At 30.9% G+C, this 17,833-nt stretch overlaps 1 protein-coding gene across 29 annotated transcripts in view; it reads left to right on the forward strand.

Annotated features, from left to right (window-relative positions):
* Positions 1–17,833, forward strand: part of mical2b (microtubule associated monooxygenase, calponin and LIM domain containing 2b) — a 135,484-nt gene that overhangs the window by 55,457 nt on the left and 62,194 nt on the right. For all 29 annotated transcript variants that reach the window (XR_015525827.1, XR_015525828.1, XM_087311067.1 and 26 more), the window contains 9 exons: positions 549–650; positions 2,897–3,052; positions 4,259–4,359; positions 7,885–8,142; positions 9,104–9,219; positions 9,298–9,424; positions 10,514–10,604; positions 13,537–13,684; positions 16,372–16,571. Coding sequence is in view for 27 of the 29 variants with exons in the window: in XM_087311067.1 (XP_087167193.1) it covers positions 549–650; positions 2,897–3,052; positions 4,259–4,359; positions 7,885–8,142; positions 9,104–9,219; positions 9,298–9,424; positions 10,514–10,604; positions 13,537–13,684; positions 16,372–16,571 (1,299 nt within the window). In the remaining 2 variants the exon portion in view is untranslated. The remainder of the gene's footprint in view (positions 1–548; positions 651–2,896; positions 3,053–4,258; positions 4,360–7,884; positions 8,143–9,103; positions 9,220–9,297; positions 9,425–10,513; positions 10,605–13,536; positions 13,685–16,371; positions 16,572–17,833) is intronic.

Consider the following 17,833-nt stretch of genomic DNA (forward strand, 5'->3'; position numbering starts at 1 on the left):
CAATTTTTTGGCCCAGCCTCAGCTTTAACACTACTTGGATTACCAAGGAATGGCTGTAACTTCCTAATAAAAAAATCCTCATAGATTAATGGAAGCAAAAGCAGGGCCAAAGCAGATCATGAAAACTGACACCTTCCCACTATGTACCCTTGACAACACATATACACACACACACACACACACACACACACACACACACACACACACACACACACACACACACACACAGACTCACATACACACACTACTGATACCAAGAAAGTTTGTGCCGCCTTTCTGCGTCAGTGGCACTCAGCAGTCTGCATTGTGTGAATGATAAACTCTCAGTAGTGTGCTATATATAAAGTCAGGGGTCGTTTAGGTCTGTAACACCTCTTCTGCTATGTATTGCATCATTGGCCTGATGTCAAAAAAAGGATAGAACCGGGACAAATGCTAGTAAGCTTTTTTTTTCCTGGCAGCTTCACACACTTACTGTATTTTGAAATCTGCAATAAACATAAAAGGAGTTCAGTGTTTTTCAGTTTGACCCTGTGTTTGCATTTCAGGGCAGGGATGGAGGGCTGAGATCCGGCCGGCCGATAATCCTGTCTCCGACTATGAGTTTGATGTGATAATCGGGGCAGATGGAAGGAGAAGCACTCTTGATGGTGATTAATTGTTTAGATTTGATTCTGCACAGTAGTTTTGATATTATGATGTTTTCAGGTGAAGGAGTATTGTCGGTAATAAAAAATCATTAATAGTATAATTTCCAAATTATGTTTAATATGTTAACAAAAGGATTTTTCACAGTGTTTCCCATACTTTTTTTTCTTCAGGATAAAGTATTATTTTCTTTATTTCGGCTAGAATAAAAGCAGTTTTTAATTGTTTGAAAAACATTTTAAGTTCAATATTGTTAGCCCCCTTAAGAAATGTGTTTTTTCGATTGTCTACAGAAAAAACCTTCATTATAAAATGATTTTCCTCATGCATCTACTACATTATCTACTGTGTCTACTAACTATCGATTATTAAATTAATGTACAGTGAGTGACAGTTCAAAATGACCACTATCGCTGTGTGTGAAATAAAAGACTACTAAAATAAAAGTACAAAAAAAGGATGAATAAATAAATAAATAAATGAATGAATAAATAAATAAATAAATAAATAAATAAATAAATGGGAATCATATGGGTGGGAATCTTTAGAGGTTTCATGATCTGATCTGATTCTTGGAGTATTTTTTTTTCTTCAGCTGTGCAAATACATCTTTCCAATTTGACATTTTAAACGAGTTTAAGTTACTATGCTTTTGTTTAGGTTTGAAATCTTTGTATTGCGATCACCATTGCGATCTAATTTGAATAAAGAACCTATTTTGAGCTTTAGAAAATTGATTCAGAATTGCTAGTCACTCAGACAATTCATATTTTTAATTTATATATCAAAAATAAAACATTATTATTACATGTTTTTACTTAAGCTATAATTTTTATATCTGTTGTCTCTTTAAATAAATGTAAATGATGATTCTTAAATGGGCATAAATAAGCCTACCCATCAACCCCCCCCCTCCCCATTTTCTGTCATGGTCCAAACGAAAAAAAGATTTAAATTCCTTCCTGAATAGTGAAATTCTCTGTAAATGACATACATTTAGCACTTTCTGTTCATTCATCTTAAGAGATGTAATTATCTCAAGCATTAATGAACCTACTAAAAGGCTTTAACATGTTCACTCAGTCAGAAAAATTGCCCCAGTGACTCCAATCTCCAAAAACGGTGTCCTACATTCGGTCTCTTATTTTTTCAGAGCACCGCTCAGTTCTTTGTGTTAGACAGGAAGTTTATTAACCCGTCCCAGGAGGGGTGAAGTGCGACTCTTTCATTACTTCCCACTGACACAGTTAGACTCTGGTGTTCAAAGAGCAACTGATCCTAGTTCAGACTTACAAGTCACAACAAGACACCTTTGAACCATGATAAACTACACCTAGACACTTGTGACGTGTGAATTGTTTTTTTTTTTTTTGTACTGCAGTGCTTGGTGCATATGTTTTACCATGAGACAAAAAGGTAATAATGTTGCTTTTATCACACAAAATGGTGGAAAGAGAGTATTGTGTAATTTGTTGTTGTGCAAATGCAGGTCAATGAGGCACAAAAGGCCTTGGACTATTATTTTTGAGTAAAAAAAATGCTGCCTTAGCATTCAAATTATCTATTGATTGTTCAAAAAATGTTTTTACATATGTTGACCATATTTTAAAACAACTATCTTATCACATATGACATGTAAAGACATCAGTATTCTCTCTTTTTTAAGTCAGGGTTCTAAAAAAATTCTAAGAAAAGTTCCATGACAAACTGTACCATTAGCCTGACCAAGCCGTGCTTGAAAGATTAAAGTAACTTGAAATCTTCAAGTTTTATGCTATTATGCTTCTAGCACTTTTAACATTTTACTGTTAATAATTTTCATGTTAAAAATGTTGCAAGGGTTAACATGTTTATTGTTTTACATGTGGCTAATATGTTTTAGCGTGTTGCTAGCAGGTTTAGCACTTATATTAGCATGTTTTTAACAGTTTTGCTATAGGGCTACCACATTGTTAACCTGTTCTTAGCACAGTTTAACATACTGTTAGGGAAAATTAGCATTTATAGCATGTTGCTAGCATATTTAGTATTTAGTAATCATTGATTGGCATGATATTAACATGTTTCTTGCATGGTAAGCTTATTATTAACATGTAATAGCATGTTGCTAGCACATCTTACCTCATGTTTACCAACTTGTTAGCAATTTGCAATCATGCTTCTAGTGTGAATGAGCATGTCTGCTCATCACCAATGTTAAGTTTGAGCCAAATCAAGCAAACGTAGCCTAATGTTGTTTCTGCTCCAGGCTTCAGGAGAAAGGAGTTCAGAGGTAAACTAGCCATCGCCATCACTGCCAACTTCGTCAATCGCAACACCACTGCCGAGGCCAAAGTGGAGGAGATCAGCGGAGTGGCCTTCATCTTCAACCAGAAGTTCTTCCTGGAACTCAAGGAGGAGACGGGTGAGATTATACTCCTTATTATGACCTGCTTCACATGATAATAAGTACCTCAAATACCTTTTTATTGATTAGTGGTGAACAAAGTACATATCTTCCTCAAATTTTTAAAAATTTTACTCAATTTAAAGTGCAAAATTATAAATATTTTATGTACTTGTGTAGTAAAAGTTTATTGTTGAATGTTTATTTTGGAAGAGACTCTTCATGTACTGTACTGTAGTTCTTAGGATTTCCAGTATTTGACTAATTTTGAATCCGTTTGTAAATAAACTGAATCATTAAACTAGTGACTCATTCTGAGCTGATCATTTGAATCAATGAATCATTAGCTGCAGATGCTCTTTGACTTGATCGGTTACATTTTAAGGTATTTAGGTGCAACAACATTCTGAAAAAATCATTTGTATTGGTTATTTGTTAAGTGCAGACACCAGGGTTGCCAGGTTTTCACTACAAAATTTAATAGCCATGTTAAAAATAGACTAAAACTAGCTCAATAATGTCAAAACTCAAAATATGTCACCGCACTTTTGTAAAATACATATTTAATATACATATGCATTACATGCCATTTTCTCTTTAAAACCACTGTAGATTAGTCATGTTCTGCAGCCATGATACAGCAGCAAAATTCCTTGATTATTTCACCAGATTGAGAGTATAGTTCCTAGACATATCGATGTAGAAAATGGCAACTTTTAATTTTCTTAGTCTTGGTATACAATGTAACTACAAAATAATCTAGCTTCAAATAGGAAAACTATGCTATTGGTCCAATCTGATTCAATGATTTATGCTAAACTAAGCTAAAAGTGTTCCTGTCAGACTCAAAAATGAATCCACTCTTTTATAAAACAAATGTGGAGTGTTGCTTTTAAGATAGCATCATAATAGCACAAAAACAAGAGCTAATGTATTTAAAGATGGGTGACACACTCATGTTTTTCTTTAAATACAAGTGACTTCATATTTGAAACCCTGACAGACAATTAGCATTATTATGTAATGATCCGTCTTAAAGTGCGAGATGAGCAAGACTGGCTTGTGTTATTCTTCTGGGAGTGATGTCACTTTAGATATCAAGTCATCAGAGTTAATAGTAGAGCTCAATTCATCTTGCGCAGAGACTCATAAAATACCAGCAGCTCATTTAAACACTTAGCACATCATCGTCATGCTAATAGAGCTCATTTGTCTTTTATACAGGGATTGATTTGGAAAACATTGTCTATTACAAGGACAACACGCACTACTTTGTCATGACGGCGAAGAAGCAAAGCTTGCTGGACAAGGGTGTCATCATTAATGTGAGTTGTTTTTGTTGAAGACCATATACAGTATATGTATATATACACATATACACACACACAGTGCTGAACCCTAGGGTTTAGGTGCCCTAGGTAAGATAAAAAAAATATTGGGCCTACTGGTATAAAAACAGTGTGAAGAAAGCACAAAAAAAGTATATTTGAGTGTATTCATTTTTATTAACTTTAGCATATTTAACCTATGATACATAAGTAAAATATTTATAAACAAATAAGTTTGCAAGTATTGCGAAGTATTGTAAAGTACTACTAAATAATATATTATGCATAGCAGAACATACCTTTACATTGAGCTATTTTTTCTTCTTTTTTCAGCTCCTGAAATATAGCATTTAATTTCAAATTTAAATTTGATTAAGATCGATTAAAAATACATACATACAGTTGAAGTCAGAGTTATTAGCCTCCCTTTAAATTTTATTTTCTTTTTTAAATTTTTCCCAAATAATTTTTAACAGAGCAAGGAAATTTTCAAAGTATGTCTGATAATGTTTTTTCTTCTGGTGAAAGTCTTATTTGTTTTATGACGGCTAGATTAAAATCAGGTTTAAATTTTTCTAAAAGTCATTTTAAGGTCAAAATTATTAGCCCTTTTAAGCTATATTTTTTCCAATAGTCTACAGAACAAACCATCGTTATACAATGACTTGTATAATTAACCTAACCTGCCTAGTTAACCTAATTAATTTAGTTAAGCCTTTAAGTGTCACTTTAAGCTGAATAGAACTGTTTTAAAAATATGTCTAGTCAAATATGATTTATAAATGTGTTGAAATGTGTTGAAAAAAATCTGCTCTCCATTGAACTAAAATTGGGGGGAAAATAAATGGGGGCTAATAATTCACGGGGGCTAATAATTCTGACTTCAACTGTACATAGTGTGTGTGTGTGTGTGTGTGTGTGTGTGTGTGTGTGTGTGTGTGTGTGTGTGTGTGGATGGATCAAACTTTCATTTTTAAAAAATATATTATGCAATATACATTATATAAACATTATAATGTCAGCATTTACAAAGCTATAATAATATTTGATATTAATATAAAGTCTTAGTCTTTTTTATCTGATTCAAATGTATTATTTCATTTAGCAAATTTATATTTATTCAATTTAAAAATGTATAATATTTGAGTATCCTATAAATATTTTAATCTTATTTATATTTCATGATTAATCATTAATCATTACCATTTTAATTGTGTATATTTAAATAATGTATTAAAATACATTAGTTGTTTTTCCTTTTTATTGATCTAAAAGCTATGATTATATAAACTTTGTCTGACTGTAAATGTAGGAATAACAGTTGTAATAAAAATGTCATTTTATTTAATTTGATATTCTTATATATTTATTGCATTTTAAAGCATGTGAACAAGATTATTATATATTTATTGAATATTTAAACCTGTGAACAGCACAAGCTGCTAAAACTGATTTCAGTAAGCAGAAAGAAGCTATAAAAAAAGTTGTTGCATTTTATTGCTATAACAGTATAATTAAATAAAGTTAAACCCAATAAAATAAAATAATTGTAAAAAGTAAAATAATGTACAAAATAAAATAAATGTATAAAAAATAACATAAATGTAAAAAATAAAATACATTTATAAAACAACATGAAATGAATTCATAAAATAAAATCATTTTTTTTAAATAAAATATTTTCAGTTTAATTGTAGTAAGAGCAGTTTTTTTTTTGGTAAAAATAAAATGACATTTAATTTGATATTATAATATATGTATTAGGTGTATGTACTGTATATGCTTTTTATTAGTCCTGCACCCCAGACACTGGTCATTTGACTCTGAGAGCAAACAGTTTCATGTTTATTTTGAGAAGAAACCACATCAGGAAGTCCAGTGTTGAGTCTGTGTCAGACGGACTTTCTCACTGTATCTCTGTGGATTTTGGAGTTGTTGCGAAACTCTCCTGCACAGAGACTCTCAGTGGAGATTGAAGAAATCAGGATGATGAAGCCACTTTATGATAATGACGGTGCATAATAATCCACTTAACATTAAGCTGCTTTTTGCATTCATTTTTGGCCATTTGTTTTGACATGACTTAAATTGGATTACTTGTGGTTACTTAACACCGTGAACGGCACGTGCTGCTAAAACTGATTTCAGTAAGCAGAAAGGAGCTATATAAAAGTTTAATAAAATTAGGTGAAATAAAATAAATGTGTAAAATAAAATTTAGTAAATGTGTAAACTAAAATAAAATGCATTTCTATATTAAAATATAATACATTTATAAAATATATAAAATAAATTACATGTTTAAAATAAAATGCATAAAAAAATAAAAATAAAATTATTTTATAAAATAAAATGTAATACATTTATAAAATAAATAAATAAAATAAAATACATGTATAAAATAAAATGCATTTAATAAAATACAATGTATTTATAAAATAAGATGAATTTATAAAATAAAACTAGATGCATTTATTTAATAAAATAAGATGAATTTATAAAATAAAATAACATGCATTTATATAATAAAATAAGATGCATTTATATAATAAAATAAGATGCATTTTTAAAATAAAATAAAATTCATTTATAAAATAAGATAAAATGCATTTACATAATAAAATAAGATGCATTTATAAAATAAAATAAAATGCATTTATAAGATAAGATAAAATGCCTTTATAAAAAATGCATTTATATAATTAATTATAATACATTTATGAAATAAAATACATTTATACAATAAAATATTGTACATTTATCAAATAAATTAAATGAAATGCATGTATAAAATAAAATGCAACTATAAAATAAAATGCATTTATATAATAAAATATAATACGTTTATCAAATAAAATATATTTATGAAATAAAATTTTCAAATTTCTTTTTTATTTTATAAAGAAATTAAATAAATATATTTTATATAGAAAATAAAATATATATAGAAAAATACAATAAAATACGAACATTTATACATGTAAAACTAAAATTAAATGTTACTTTGTTTTTTTTTACATTGCATAAAAATGAAGTACTAAAATTAAATCAAATATTTTCAGTTAGGATAAAATGATTAAGAAGACACGCTTTGTTACTTTCAAAAGTGTATTTTGATTGACATATTTAGCAAACTGTACGCCAAAATACAATTACAATACATTACATTCAATAAGATGAAAATATTTGATAGTTTAGTTCATAATTTGATAAATTACAATAGTTGCATTTAAAAATGAAATGCATACATTTGGAATAAAATCAATCCTTATGTTAAACAAAATAAACATGTAAAAATAAAACATGAAACCAAGTGAACACTTAAATAAAATACAGCCAATACGTACTGTACAGTTAAAACAAAGTAAACTAGTTTTCAAATGTGTATATAAAAAAAAATAATAATAATAATAATAATAAATTTTAAATTACAATTTATCAAATGGCATTTGTATTTCAAATGTAACATTTTATGTTCTGTTTTATGCACTGTTTCAGTTTGTTCTGTATTGTCTTTCTCAGGACTACATTGAGACTGAAAGGCTGTTGGCCTTTGATAATGTGAACCAGGAGGCTCTGTTGTCTTACGCCCGTGAGGCTGCAGACTTTGGCACAAACTACCAGCTGCCATCTCTGGATTACGCTATCAATCACTACGGGCAGCCGGATGTGGCCATGTTTGACTTCACCTGCATGTATGCGTCTGAGAACGCAGCGCTGGTTCGAGAGAAGAGCCACCGGCAGCTGCTAGTCGCTCTGGTGGGAGACAGTCTGCTGGAGGTACCGGACACCACATACACTATATATTTTTTAATTGAATAATTATGTTTGTTCTATATATTTCTGTATCTTAGGCAACTTTTTTTGTGCTTTTATATTTTGAGTATGTTAGTTCTCAATTATTTAGAATTGTCATAAAATATATAAAATTAGTAATTTATGACTTGTATCTATATAAAGATTTATAAATTTTTCCAAATTAATTGGGAAACAAGAAAATAAAGAAATTGTAATATATATATATATATATATATATATATATATATATATATATATATATATATATATATATATATATATATATATATATATATATATATATATATATACAATTTGTTTATGTAATTTAAATATATAAATATTTTTATATTTAAACTCAACATGGAGCTCAACATTGATATATTCTTAGAAACAATTATTTGATGATTGTTTTATACATTATTATAGTAGTAAAAGAAATTCTTTCTTTTATACATTTTCAAATTCAATTAAAGTTTTTTTTTATGCCAACATTATTGTTATAAATAAATCAAATTACTTTCAATCACACATGTGATATTAGTTGTGTATATACAGTAATCTAAATATTTGCAAATTTTTTAACTAATCTTTTTAATTAATTAAATTATTAAAAATTTATAAAATTTTGCATTATAATTATTTTACAGTTAGATTTTCATTATTTTCTTAGAGAACGGATCAAAAGTTTTTTTTTTATTAAAAATTTTAACTTTGTATTTTTATTTTACAATTAATATTATGTATATATTATCAACCTAAATTAATAATTAACTTTACATCTTTTTTCCCCTAAATGTTTAAAACCCTAAAACTCAAAAATTTATTTCATAGATTAATTACACAGCCTTTAAGTTGAACCATCATTTTGGACATTTTTGTGTGTTTCTTCTATGTCTAAAATTATTATTATAATTATCATTATTTTTGTGCGTGTCTCCAGCCTTTCTGGCCGATGGGCACAGGCTGCGCTCGAGGCTTTCTGGCTGCTTTCGACACGGCCTGGATGATCAAAGGCTGGGCTCAGGGGAAAGAGCCACTCGATCTGCTGTCCGAGAGGTGAGAAAACACAACATCACTCCAGTCAACAATCAACTCCCATCATTTTTCTACCGTGACCTTATATTAATTTTACAGAGAGAGCATCTACAGGCTGCTTCCCCAGACCACTGCAGAAAACATCTCCAAAAACTTTGAGCAGTACACCATCGACCCGGCCACACGCTACCCAAACCTCAACTCTAGCTGCGTACGGCCACATCAGGTCTGAGCCACAACACTGACCGGAGTTTTTACTTCATGCAGCCAGTTTTTATAAACTATAACATATTGAAAATTGGCTGTTGATGTGCTCTGGCCTCTGGTCTTTTTCTTTCAGTAGTACATCAAAGGGTTAGTTCACTCAAATTCTGTTATTAAATAATCGCCTTCATGTCGTTCCAAACCCCTGAGACCTTTGTTCATTTTCAGAACACAAATTCAGATTGTTTTAGATTAAAACCTGGAGCTCTTTGACCCTCATTATACAGCAATGGCCCAGAGACATTCAGAGTCCAGAAAAGAAACCAAAAACATTCCATGAAGACTTCAGTGGTTCGACTGTAATCATACAAAGCTCCAAAAACACTTATTTACAAAAAATTAATAAAAAAATTAAACAGGACTCGTTTTTTTGCCTATAAACTAAGCTTATATGGAAGTGCCATATTGCTCATAGGAAGCATGGATCATGATCTGATGCAGCAGACAAGCAAATAAAGTAATTTCTACTGTCTTTTAGCAAATGAAATTGTTCTTGGAGCCTCATATGATTACAGATTGATTCAGTGATTACTGAAGTGGCATGGGGTGTTTTCATAATGTTTTTGCGTCCTTTTCTGGACTTTTAATGTGTCCAAATACCTTAATTTGTAATCGGAATGACATAAAGGTGATTTCACAACACAATTTTCATTTCTAGGTGAAGAGCTTTAGATCAAATAGTTGTCATTAGGTATTTATAAAATGCACTTTCAGAGTAAAAAAAAACACATACAGGGAAAATAAACTTAATACTCATGTTCTTATATAGCAAAATGATTAATCTGTACAAAACGTCATGTGACACTAAAGACTGGAGTAATTATTCTGATAATTAGCTTTGAATCATGTATAAGTAACTTTTAAAACTATATTCAATAAGGAAATAGTCATTTTAATATTTCATTCTTGATACTTGCAGAATACTTGCAGTCTTGGCAATCAAAATCGGTTTCTTTTAAAAACGTAATCAAATCTTACTGATTCTAAATGCTTGATTGCAGTAGAGTTTCTGCATCTGTCTTCATCTGTTATTTTGATACATGTGTCTCAGGTCCGGCATCTGTTCATCAGCGGCGAACAGGATTTGAGTAGTCTGGAGCGCAGTGGACAAACACGCAGATCAGTCAGCATCTCAAGACGAGGTACATTTTCGCTAAGATGACCAAAGATTTCACTGCATGATTGGGTTCGTCAAAACCATTATTTCAGAGGCTGCAGTTGCAATAGTCAATGCAAAATCATCCAATCACTGCATTTGCACAGCAATGCGCCTCATTTCTGCATAAAACTGATGAAAAAAGCGGTAACACTTTACAATAAGGTTCATTGGTTAATGCATTTACTAACATGAACTAATCATGAACAACACTTGTACAGCATTTATTAATCATAATTGAACATTTACTACTGCATCATTAACATCCAAGTCCATGCTTGTTAACTTTAGTTAATGCACCATGAGTTAACATGAACTAACAATAAACTACTGTATTTTCATTAACTAACATTAACTAACATGAACAAATACAGTAGTAAATGTATTGTTCATTGTTTGTTCATGTTAGTAAATTCATTAATTAACATTAACTAATGAACCTTATTGTAAAGTTTGACCAAAAAAGCAATATGAAGTGATGATTAGTGCAGCTTTTTTTTATAAAACAACATATTGATCTGAGTTCATCTCCAAACTTGAACTTTTAGGTTTTATTATGCTGTATTTGGTGCTGTAAATATGATGTATTGACACCACAAGGTCCATGTTTGTTCATCTGGATGCGTCCTCACAAGAACAATGATTTCCACACCCTCTACTCAATCTGAAGAGTCACGTTACATGATGAAACGGAGACGTGCTTTTAGTAAACTTTACCATTCAGACTGGTACACACTGGACTTTCATACAAGAAAGTCATTCATTTATAAATAATATTTTAAATGTAAAAAATGTAATTTGTAATTAAACATTTTTTTTTTATTAATCCTATAGAGTGCACAAACTACAAAAAATATTGTGTGTGTGGTGAGAGATGTACACTCAGATAAAATGCTAAACATTTAATATATGCAATAAGTATGCATGTTTATTTATTTATCATATAGAGTGTATGCATGTATGTGTGATTAAATATGTATTTGTTCCTCATTAGTGTGTGTGTGTGTGTGTCTGTGTGTCTTTGTGTCTGTGTGTGTGTGTGTCTGTCTGTCTGTGTGTGTCTGTCTCTCTGTTTGTCTGTCTGTACACATTAAACTAAAAATTATCAAGAAACCAGACTTTATTATTTTTTTTACTATTCAGTGCAGGTCACTAAAATTGATTTATGCAAATGTGGACAGCAAACTGCAATGTTAAACCTACAACTGATTAATGCAGAGGACTTAAAAACTGTCAGGAAGTGAAGAAGCTGCTGCAGCAAGTCTAGGAAAAGCTACAGGCCGTCATTGATGCTGATGATGGATGAGTGACAAAGTATTAACAGTTATGAAAATATTGTCATACAGGGGTCTTAATTTATTTTTGGTTTATTTAAAAAAAATTTACATAATAGATTTACTACTCTCTATCAACGTTTTATGACTTTGTCCAGATGAATTTTTTTTTCTAATAAAGATTAGCTAGATTTTTGTAATAATTTATTACCATTTTATAAAACATAGCAAAAAAAAAAACAGCGAAGAACAATATGTGAAATGTTGAATTTGTGTGTATAAAATAACAGCAGTGTGACATTTGAGAGAATTAATTCATTTAATCTGTGAATAAATAAACAGCTGTCATTGCCCTAAATTGTGGAGAAACATCAGACATTGTTATAAAACTACATAAAATGGGTCATTCCAGACATTGTTCAGGAGAACAATGCAATTTAAGTAAAGTTGATTGAAGATGAGCGAAGGGAAAACAAACAAATGCAGCAAATTATATGTTCATCTAAAATGATCTCAGTTGCTTTAAAGTGACAAAAACCCTGAGATAAACACAAGAGGAAAACAAACAAAAAACAAGCATGACTAAAATCTAAGGTCTAATCATCATGTCCAGACAGATCAGACATGATCTAAAATGACCCATATGTGCACTTACTGTACAGTCAGAAAATGGTTGAGGTAAGTTCAGTTGTCAGTAAGAATTCTCTGCAAAGCACCATTGTTGAAAAAATAAGGTAAAATCTGTTTAAATTTGCCAAGAAACACAATTTCTCATCCAAAGACAAAAATAGACTGACGTGGCTAGTGGTCACCAACAATAAATCAGACAACTACCAGGTAACAAAATCAAGCCTCATTACATTGTGAAGACTGTGAATCATAGTGGTGCACTGTATGTGGATATTTCTAATACAGTGGTATTGGGCCTATTTATTGTTTACCATGTATTATGAAAGAGTTTAAGTGTTTGAAGAGATTATTTTTCTGATGCTGATTAGATTAAATGCTTTTGAAATGAGCGTTTCAACAAGGCAACGATACATAACACACAAGTAATTAAGCAACAACTTGGTTATTCAAGAAAAGGATGGAGGTAATGGAGTGGCCAGGTCAATCCCCTGACTGCAACCCAATTGAACACTCATAGAGTGACATAAAAAATGCATCAGATGCATGATGTAGTTTGTTCATTATGGGCTGAATTATCTATTCTGCGTGCCAAGTGTTGACTAAAAGCATTGCAGATACACAACAGTTGTCAAAAACAATGCAAAGCAATTAAATATTAGTCTAGTAAATTAAACTAAAGCATTTCATTTTAAAGACAAAATATTGATACTGCATTTCTTTAAACAGATTATTTTTCTTTTTACTTGCCTCCAATAAAAACACAATTCATCAAATTCACACAAATCTCTTAATATGTATTGTTTACACTATTTGAAATTTAGAAATAAAAGCTATATATATATATATATATATATATATATATATATACTTTTTCAACAGAACTTTATACATTGCATCTTTTGTGCATTGTTATAGTTTGCACTTGATAAATAAAATGAATGAATGAATGAATGAATGAATGAATAACTAAAGTGTGCACTTGATTTAATAAAAAATGATATTGACTGTTTTCAGAGTCGGAGGTGCGTCCAGGTCGGCTTCTGCTGTGGTGTCAGAATCAAACACAGGATTATAGAGGAGTGAATGTGACTGACCTCAACACCTCCTGGAGGAGCGGCCTGGCTCTGTGTGCCCTCATCCACCGCCAGCGGCCCGAGCTTATGTGAGACTCTCTCTCTCACACACACGCGTACGCATACACTGGCATATTGATTCAGTCTCATGATCAGTCCCTAAAGTGCTCTATTATTTTGCTCCTCTTTGATACTGAACCTCCTTCCTCAAAGCCATTAAAACAAGTAATAACAGACAACGGCTTCGGTTTTTCAACTAAACTTCACCTCTGGCTTAGTTAAAAAGAAATTAAATAAAAGGAAGTAGATTTGAAGAAATAAAAGGCTTAAGACTTTTTTTTAAACAGTTTCTGACAAATGAGTTTAATTTAATTTTGGGTTTAAATCTTACAGTTTTCCTCTTTTTTTTTGTTTCACCAAAAATTGGAGTTTAAATCTCACAGTTTATTCTCAATATTCCGAGGAGAAAAATAATCCTGAATTGTAAAATCAAGCTTACAATTGCCATAAAAACTTTAAAAAATAATATTTACCTCGTATATCTATCTGTGCCAAAAATAAGTTTATAGTATTCACTTTAATAAGGTGACAAGATCAACAGTAACTACAGTAATAGTGAAGTGAAAATTTAGTTTGCTTAAACAAGCAAGTCCTAATTTGTTCTCTCACAAATCAAAACAACAGCTTGCATCATGATTTAGGCTGGATCGATTGCATCATATTTTTTTAAACTCTATTTACGTCTGTCGTAAATCTTGTCAGTTTTGGGAATGAAAGAAAGTGTGACGAAACTCACAGTGTAATGTACTTCATCATAAATCAGTTCATCCGCTCATCACACCATTTTGTGAGTGGAGATTCAACAAATATTATTGCTCACCAAGGATACAGAATACAAGAACAGAGGATATCAGTTGAGACCAGAGCCTGCAGGTATATGTCAGCTTTCAGATTTTGACTTTTTTTTTTTCAGTTTTATGAAAAGAATACATCCAAAATACATTATTAACTGTTTCTTTTATTTCACTTAATCAGTATTTGTTTGAAGTTTTCTATTCCATGTATATAATTCCATGTACAGTTGCATACACCATATCTTTATACACAATTGCCTTATTATACGTTTTATAATACTAAAGATAATAAAAAATATTTATTTCTTGACTGTTTTACTGTATTTTCTGAGTTATGGATAGATGAAAAAGATTCCCAAAATTCCCTTTTGTAAAAACCTTTGATTCTAATGTCAAAAATGTCAAAAGACTTTTAGAATTTTCATCAATGTTCAGATTTTCATTTAAAATTATTAGTATAATTTAAAAAATGTGTTTTTAGAATTTTCATATTCAGGCGAGGCGTGCATTGCCATGGTGCCCCACCAGTGATGATATACAGCCACATCGCACTGCTACAATTGTGTGATATTGCATTTATACAATAGTTCGACAGCATAATCGTGTATATGAAAAAGAAATTCAAACACGGAGAGTCTCAAAATCCTTTTGTAAGAGGAACTACTTTCATCCGCCATTCATTCACATCTGCAGCTGACATCAGAACAACAATAACCATTGCTCAATCACCAACATTACTTTAGAGCTAGTATTTGAATGATTCTCCAGCGTGATGTCTAAATTGATGACAAAACAGGTGATTTTGCTCACATTTTAAGATTATAAGGCTAAACGGCATGAAATGCCATCTCAGTCTACAGAAATTTCTCAGTATGTCTCTGTTGCAATCGGGAGATCACAATAATTAACCCACAAAAAGCCAAAGAAATGCAAACACTACCAGATTGCTGCTGTGTTCACGATAAGGAAAAATGCTAAACACATGCAGGCATTTCTTCTTTCTTTCTGTTTACTATACTAGTCTGCAGTAGCGAAAACAGTAAACTCATTAGAAACATCTGGCCATCTCCAGTTTTAAGACTTTTAGATAAGTCCCATCTCACACTCAACACACTACAACTACTATGGTATGAATACAGCACTACAACATAGAAAAGACAGATCACTTCCCAGTTTTTTAATGATTTGATCAGCTGTAGTTTAAAATTATGCTGTAGTTTTCCTCCTCTAAGGGCTTATTATGCGGTCTCTGTCGCCGTCTTGTGGATGGACAACATCCTCCGTCTTTGGTCTGCTCAATGACAGGCTAATAGCTGCCAACTTGCCGTCTCTTAGAAATTATAAATATTTTTAAATAGGCACTATTCTTATAATAAAACTGCATATTTACAATCTAAACAACTACATTTTCGTCTAAAAAAGCTTAAATGTACATTATGTTGTCCAACAGCAGCAATATTTGTTAAACTGTAAAGTGTTCTCTGCTTGTCGCTGTATATGGGCGGAGTAATACTAAAGGGTGAAGAGGCTGGACGAGTGCTGTTACTGGCAAAAATCACAAAAGCTATATGCCAATCTGATTCAAGAACCACACAGAATTGTTGTATGTAAAACTGTAAATAATAATAATTTGATTATGTTATGAGTTGATCAATATTAGGTTGAATACAGTTAATGATTATGCTCAGATTTTTTCTAGAAATGTATACAAATGAGCTCATATTTAATTGAATGCCTCATTTCCATATGTAAACATTTAAATTTTTAGGAAATCTTATATAAAAAAAATGCAATTCCTAATGTAGTCAATCAACTGAGGAGAGATGATGTTAAATGTTTTACCCTCCTTTCCTGCAATATCTTGGCCTGACTGAATATCATGTTTTTTTTTTTCTCTCTCTCTTCTTTGTCTGTTCCTCCAGTGATTTTGACTCTCTAAATGAGGCAGACTGCGCTAAAAACAACCAGTTGGCGTTTGACGTGGCCGAGCGAGAGTTTGGCATTCAGCCAGTCACCACAGGGAAAGAGATGGATGCTGAACGGGGACCGGACAAGCTTATTATGGTGCTCTACCTCTCCAAATTTTATGAGATGTTTCACAAATCAACACAATCTGTCACAGGTACTGTAAAGATGCAATACAGTCTCGCTTGAAGTGTTTTTATTCATACAGATCAATTTAAAAGTCAAAATTACAAAAGTTAACCATCAAAAATTTGACAGTTGGTATCATTTTGAGATTTCAGATATAGATTATATATTGCTTTATAACTATGCAGTGCACTAGACAGTGCATTATTCAATCAAAGTAAGCAGTTAAGAAATGTACATTTGTGCATCTGCTGTGCAAATGCTCTCTGGTTTTAAGGGATTTTGTATTACTTTTCAATGTGGTGATGTCACTAGCCCATGAACATTTTCTGCTTGTATTTCAAACTATTTAAATAAATGTAATAAGAAGCAATTTATTCATATTCTAACGTTAAAACAGCAGTCGTAACATTATTTATTAATATGTGGACCTTTCAGGATTTTCGGAAGCTATATATAATGGGAAATAAGTTTAGACCATGGCTATTGTTTACATTCTTCTGAATGGTCTATAAGCAAACGAACCAGCGTATTTTTCAGAAAATGTAAAAAATATTAAAGTTCATATTTAATCTGTTTAGTCAAATGTTATAATTGATACATATCAGTTTAAATGGCTGATCAAATAGTTTAATATATTACTCCCTTTACACACATGCATTATATCTGTACATGTGTATATTTATAAATGCATTATAAAAGGTCACATTTTTAAGGCAAGAACATTCGAAGCTGAAAAATGTTGCAGCAATGTTGCTGAACAAGCTGAAATATATGTATATTAATATAAATGTTTTTTTTTTGTTTTTTTTACAAATTGATTGTTTCATGGCTTCTGCTTGTATATAGCTTTATATGCAGGCATGTGTAGCATATTTGAATAAAATATTACTCATAAAAGTTGAAAATACAGTTAATATTTTAAACACAAATCAATTATAATGAGTATAATTGATAAACAAATGTTCTATTTATAGAAAACGGCTGTTGTTTACTTTATTTACAATATAAATAAAATACTTGCATAAGGTACTGTAGTTTTTGTGTGACATAGCTTATACAATATCTACCGCCTCTGACAGGCAAATATACTTTAATTCAGTAAAAAACTCAGCCCTCTTCATGGTATAAGGATCATGGCCAACATATTTGGTTATTTTCTTTTCATATCTCCTTTGAAATATGCTATAAATCACAAAAATATAGACTTTCTTCTATGCATCCCATTCAGTTTTTTTACTTTCTGCCCTCCATCTGAATTTCATGCATCATGAGAACCATGTGATTGAAAAC

The sequence above is a fragment of the Danio rerio genome, chromosome 25 (genome assembly GCF_052040795.2).
Source record: "Danio rerio strain M-AB ecotype USA chromosome 25, GRCz13ab, whole genome shotgun sequence".
Classification (NCBI taxonomy): Eukaryota; Metazoa; Chordata; class Actinopteri; order Cypriniformes; family Danionidae; genus Danio; species Danio rerio.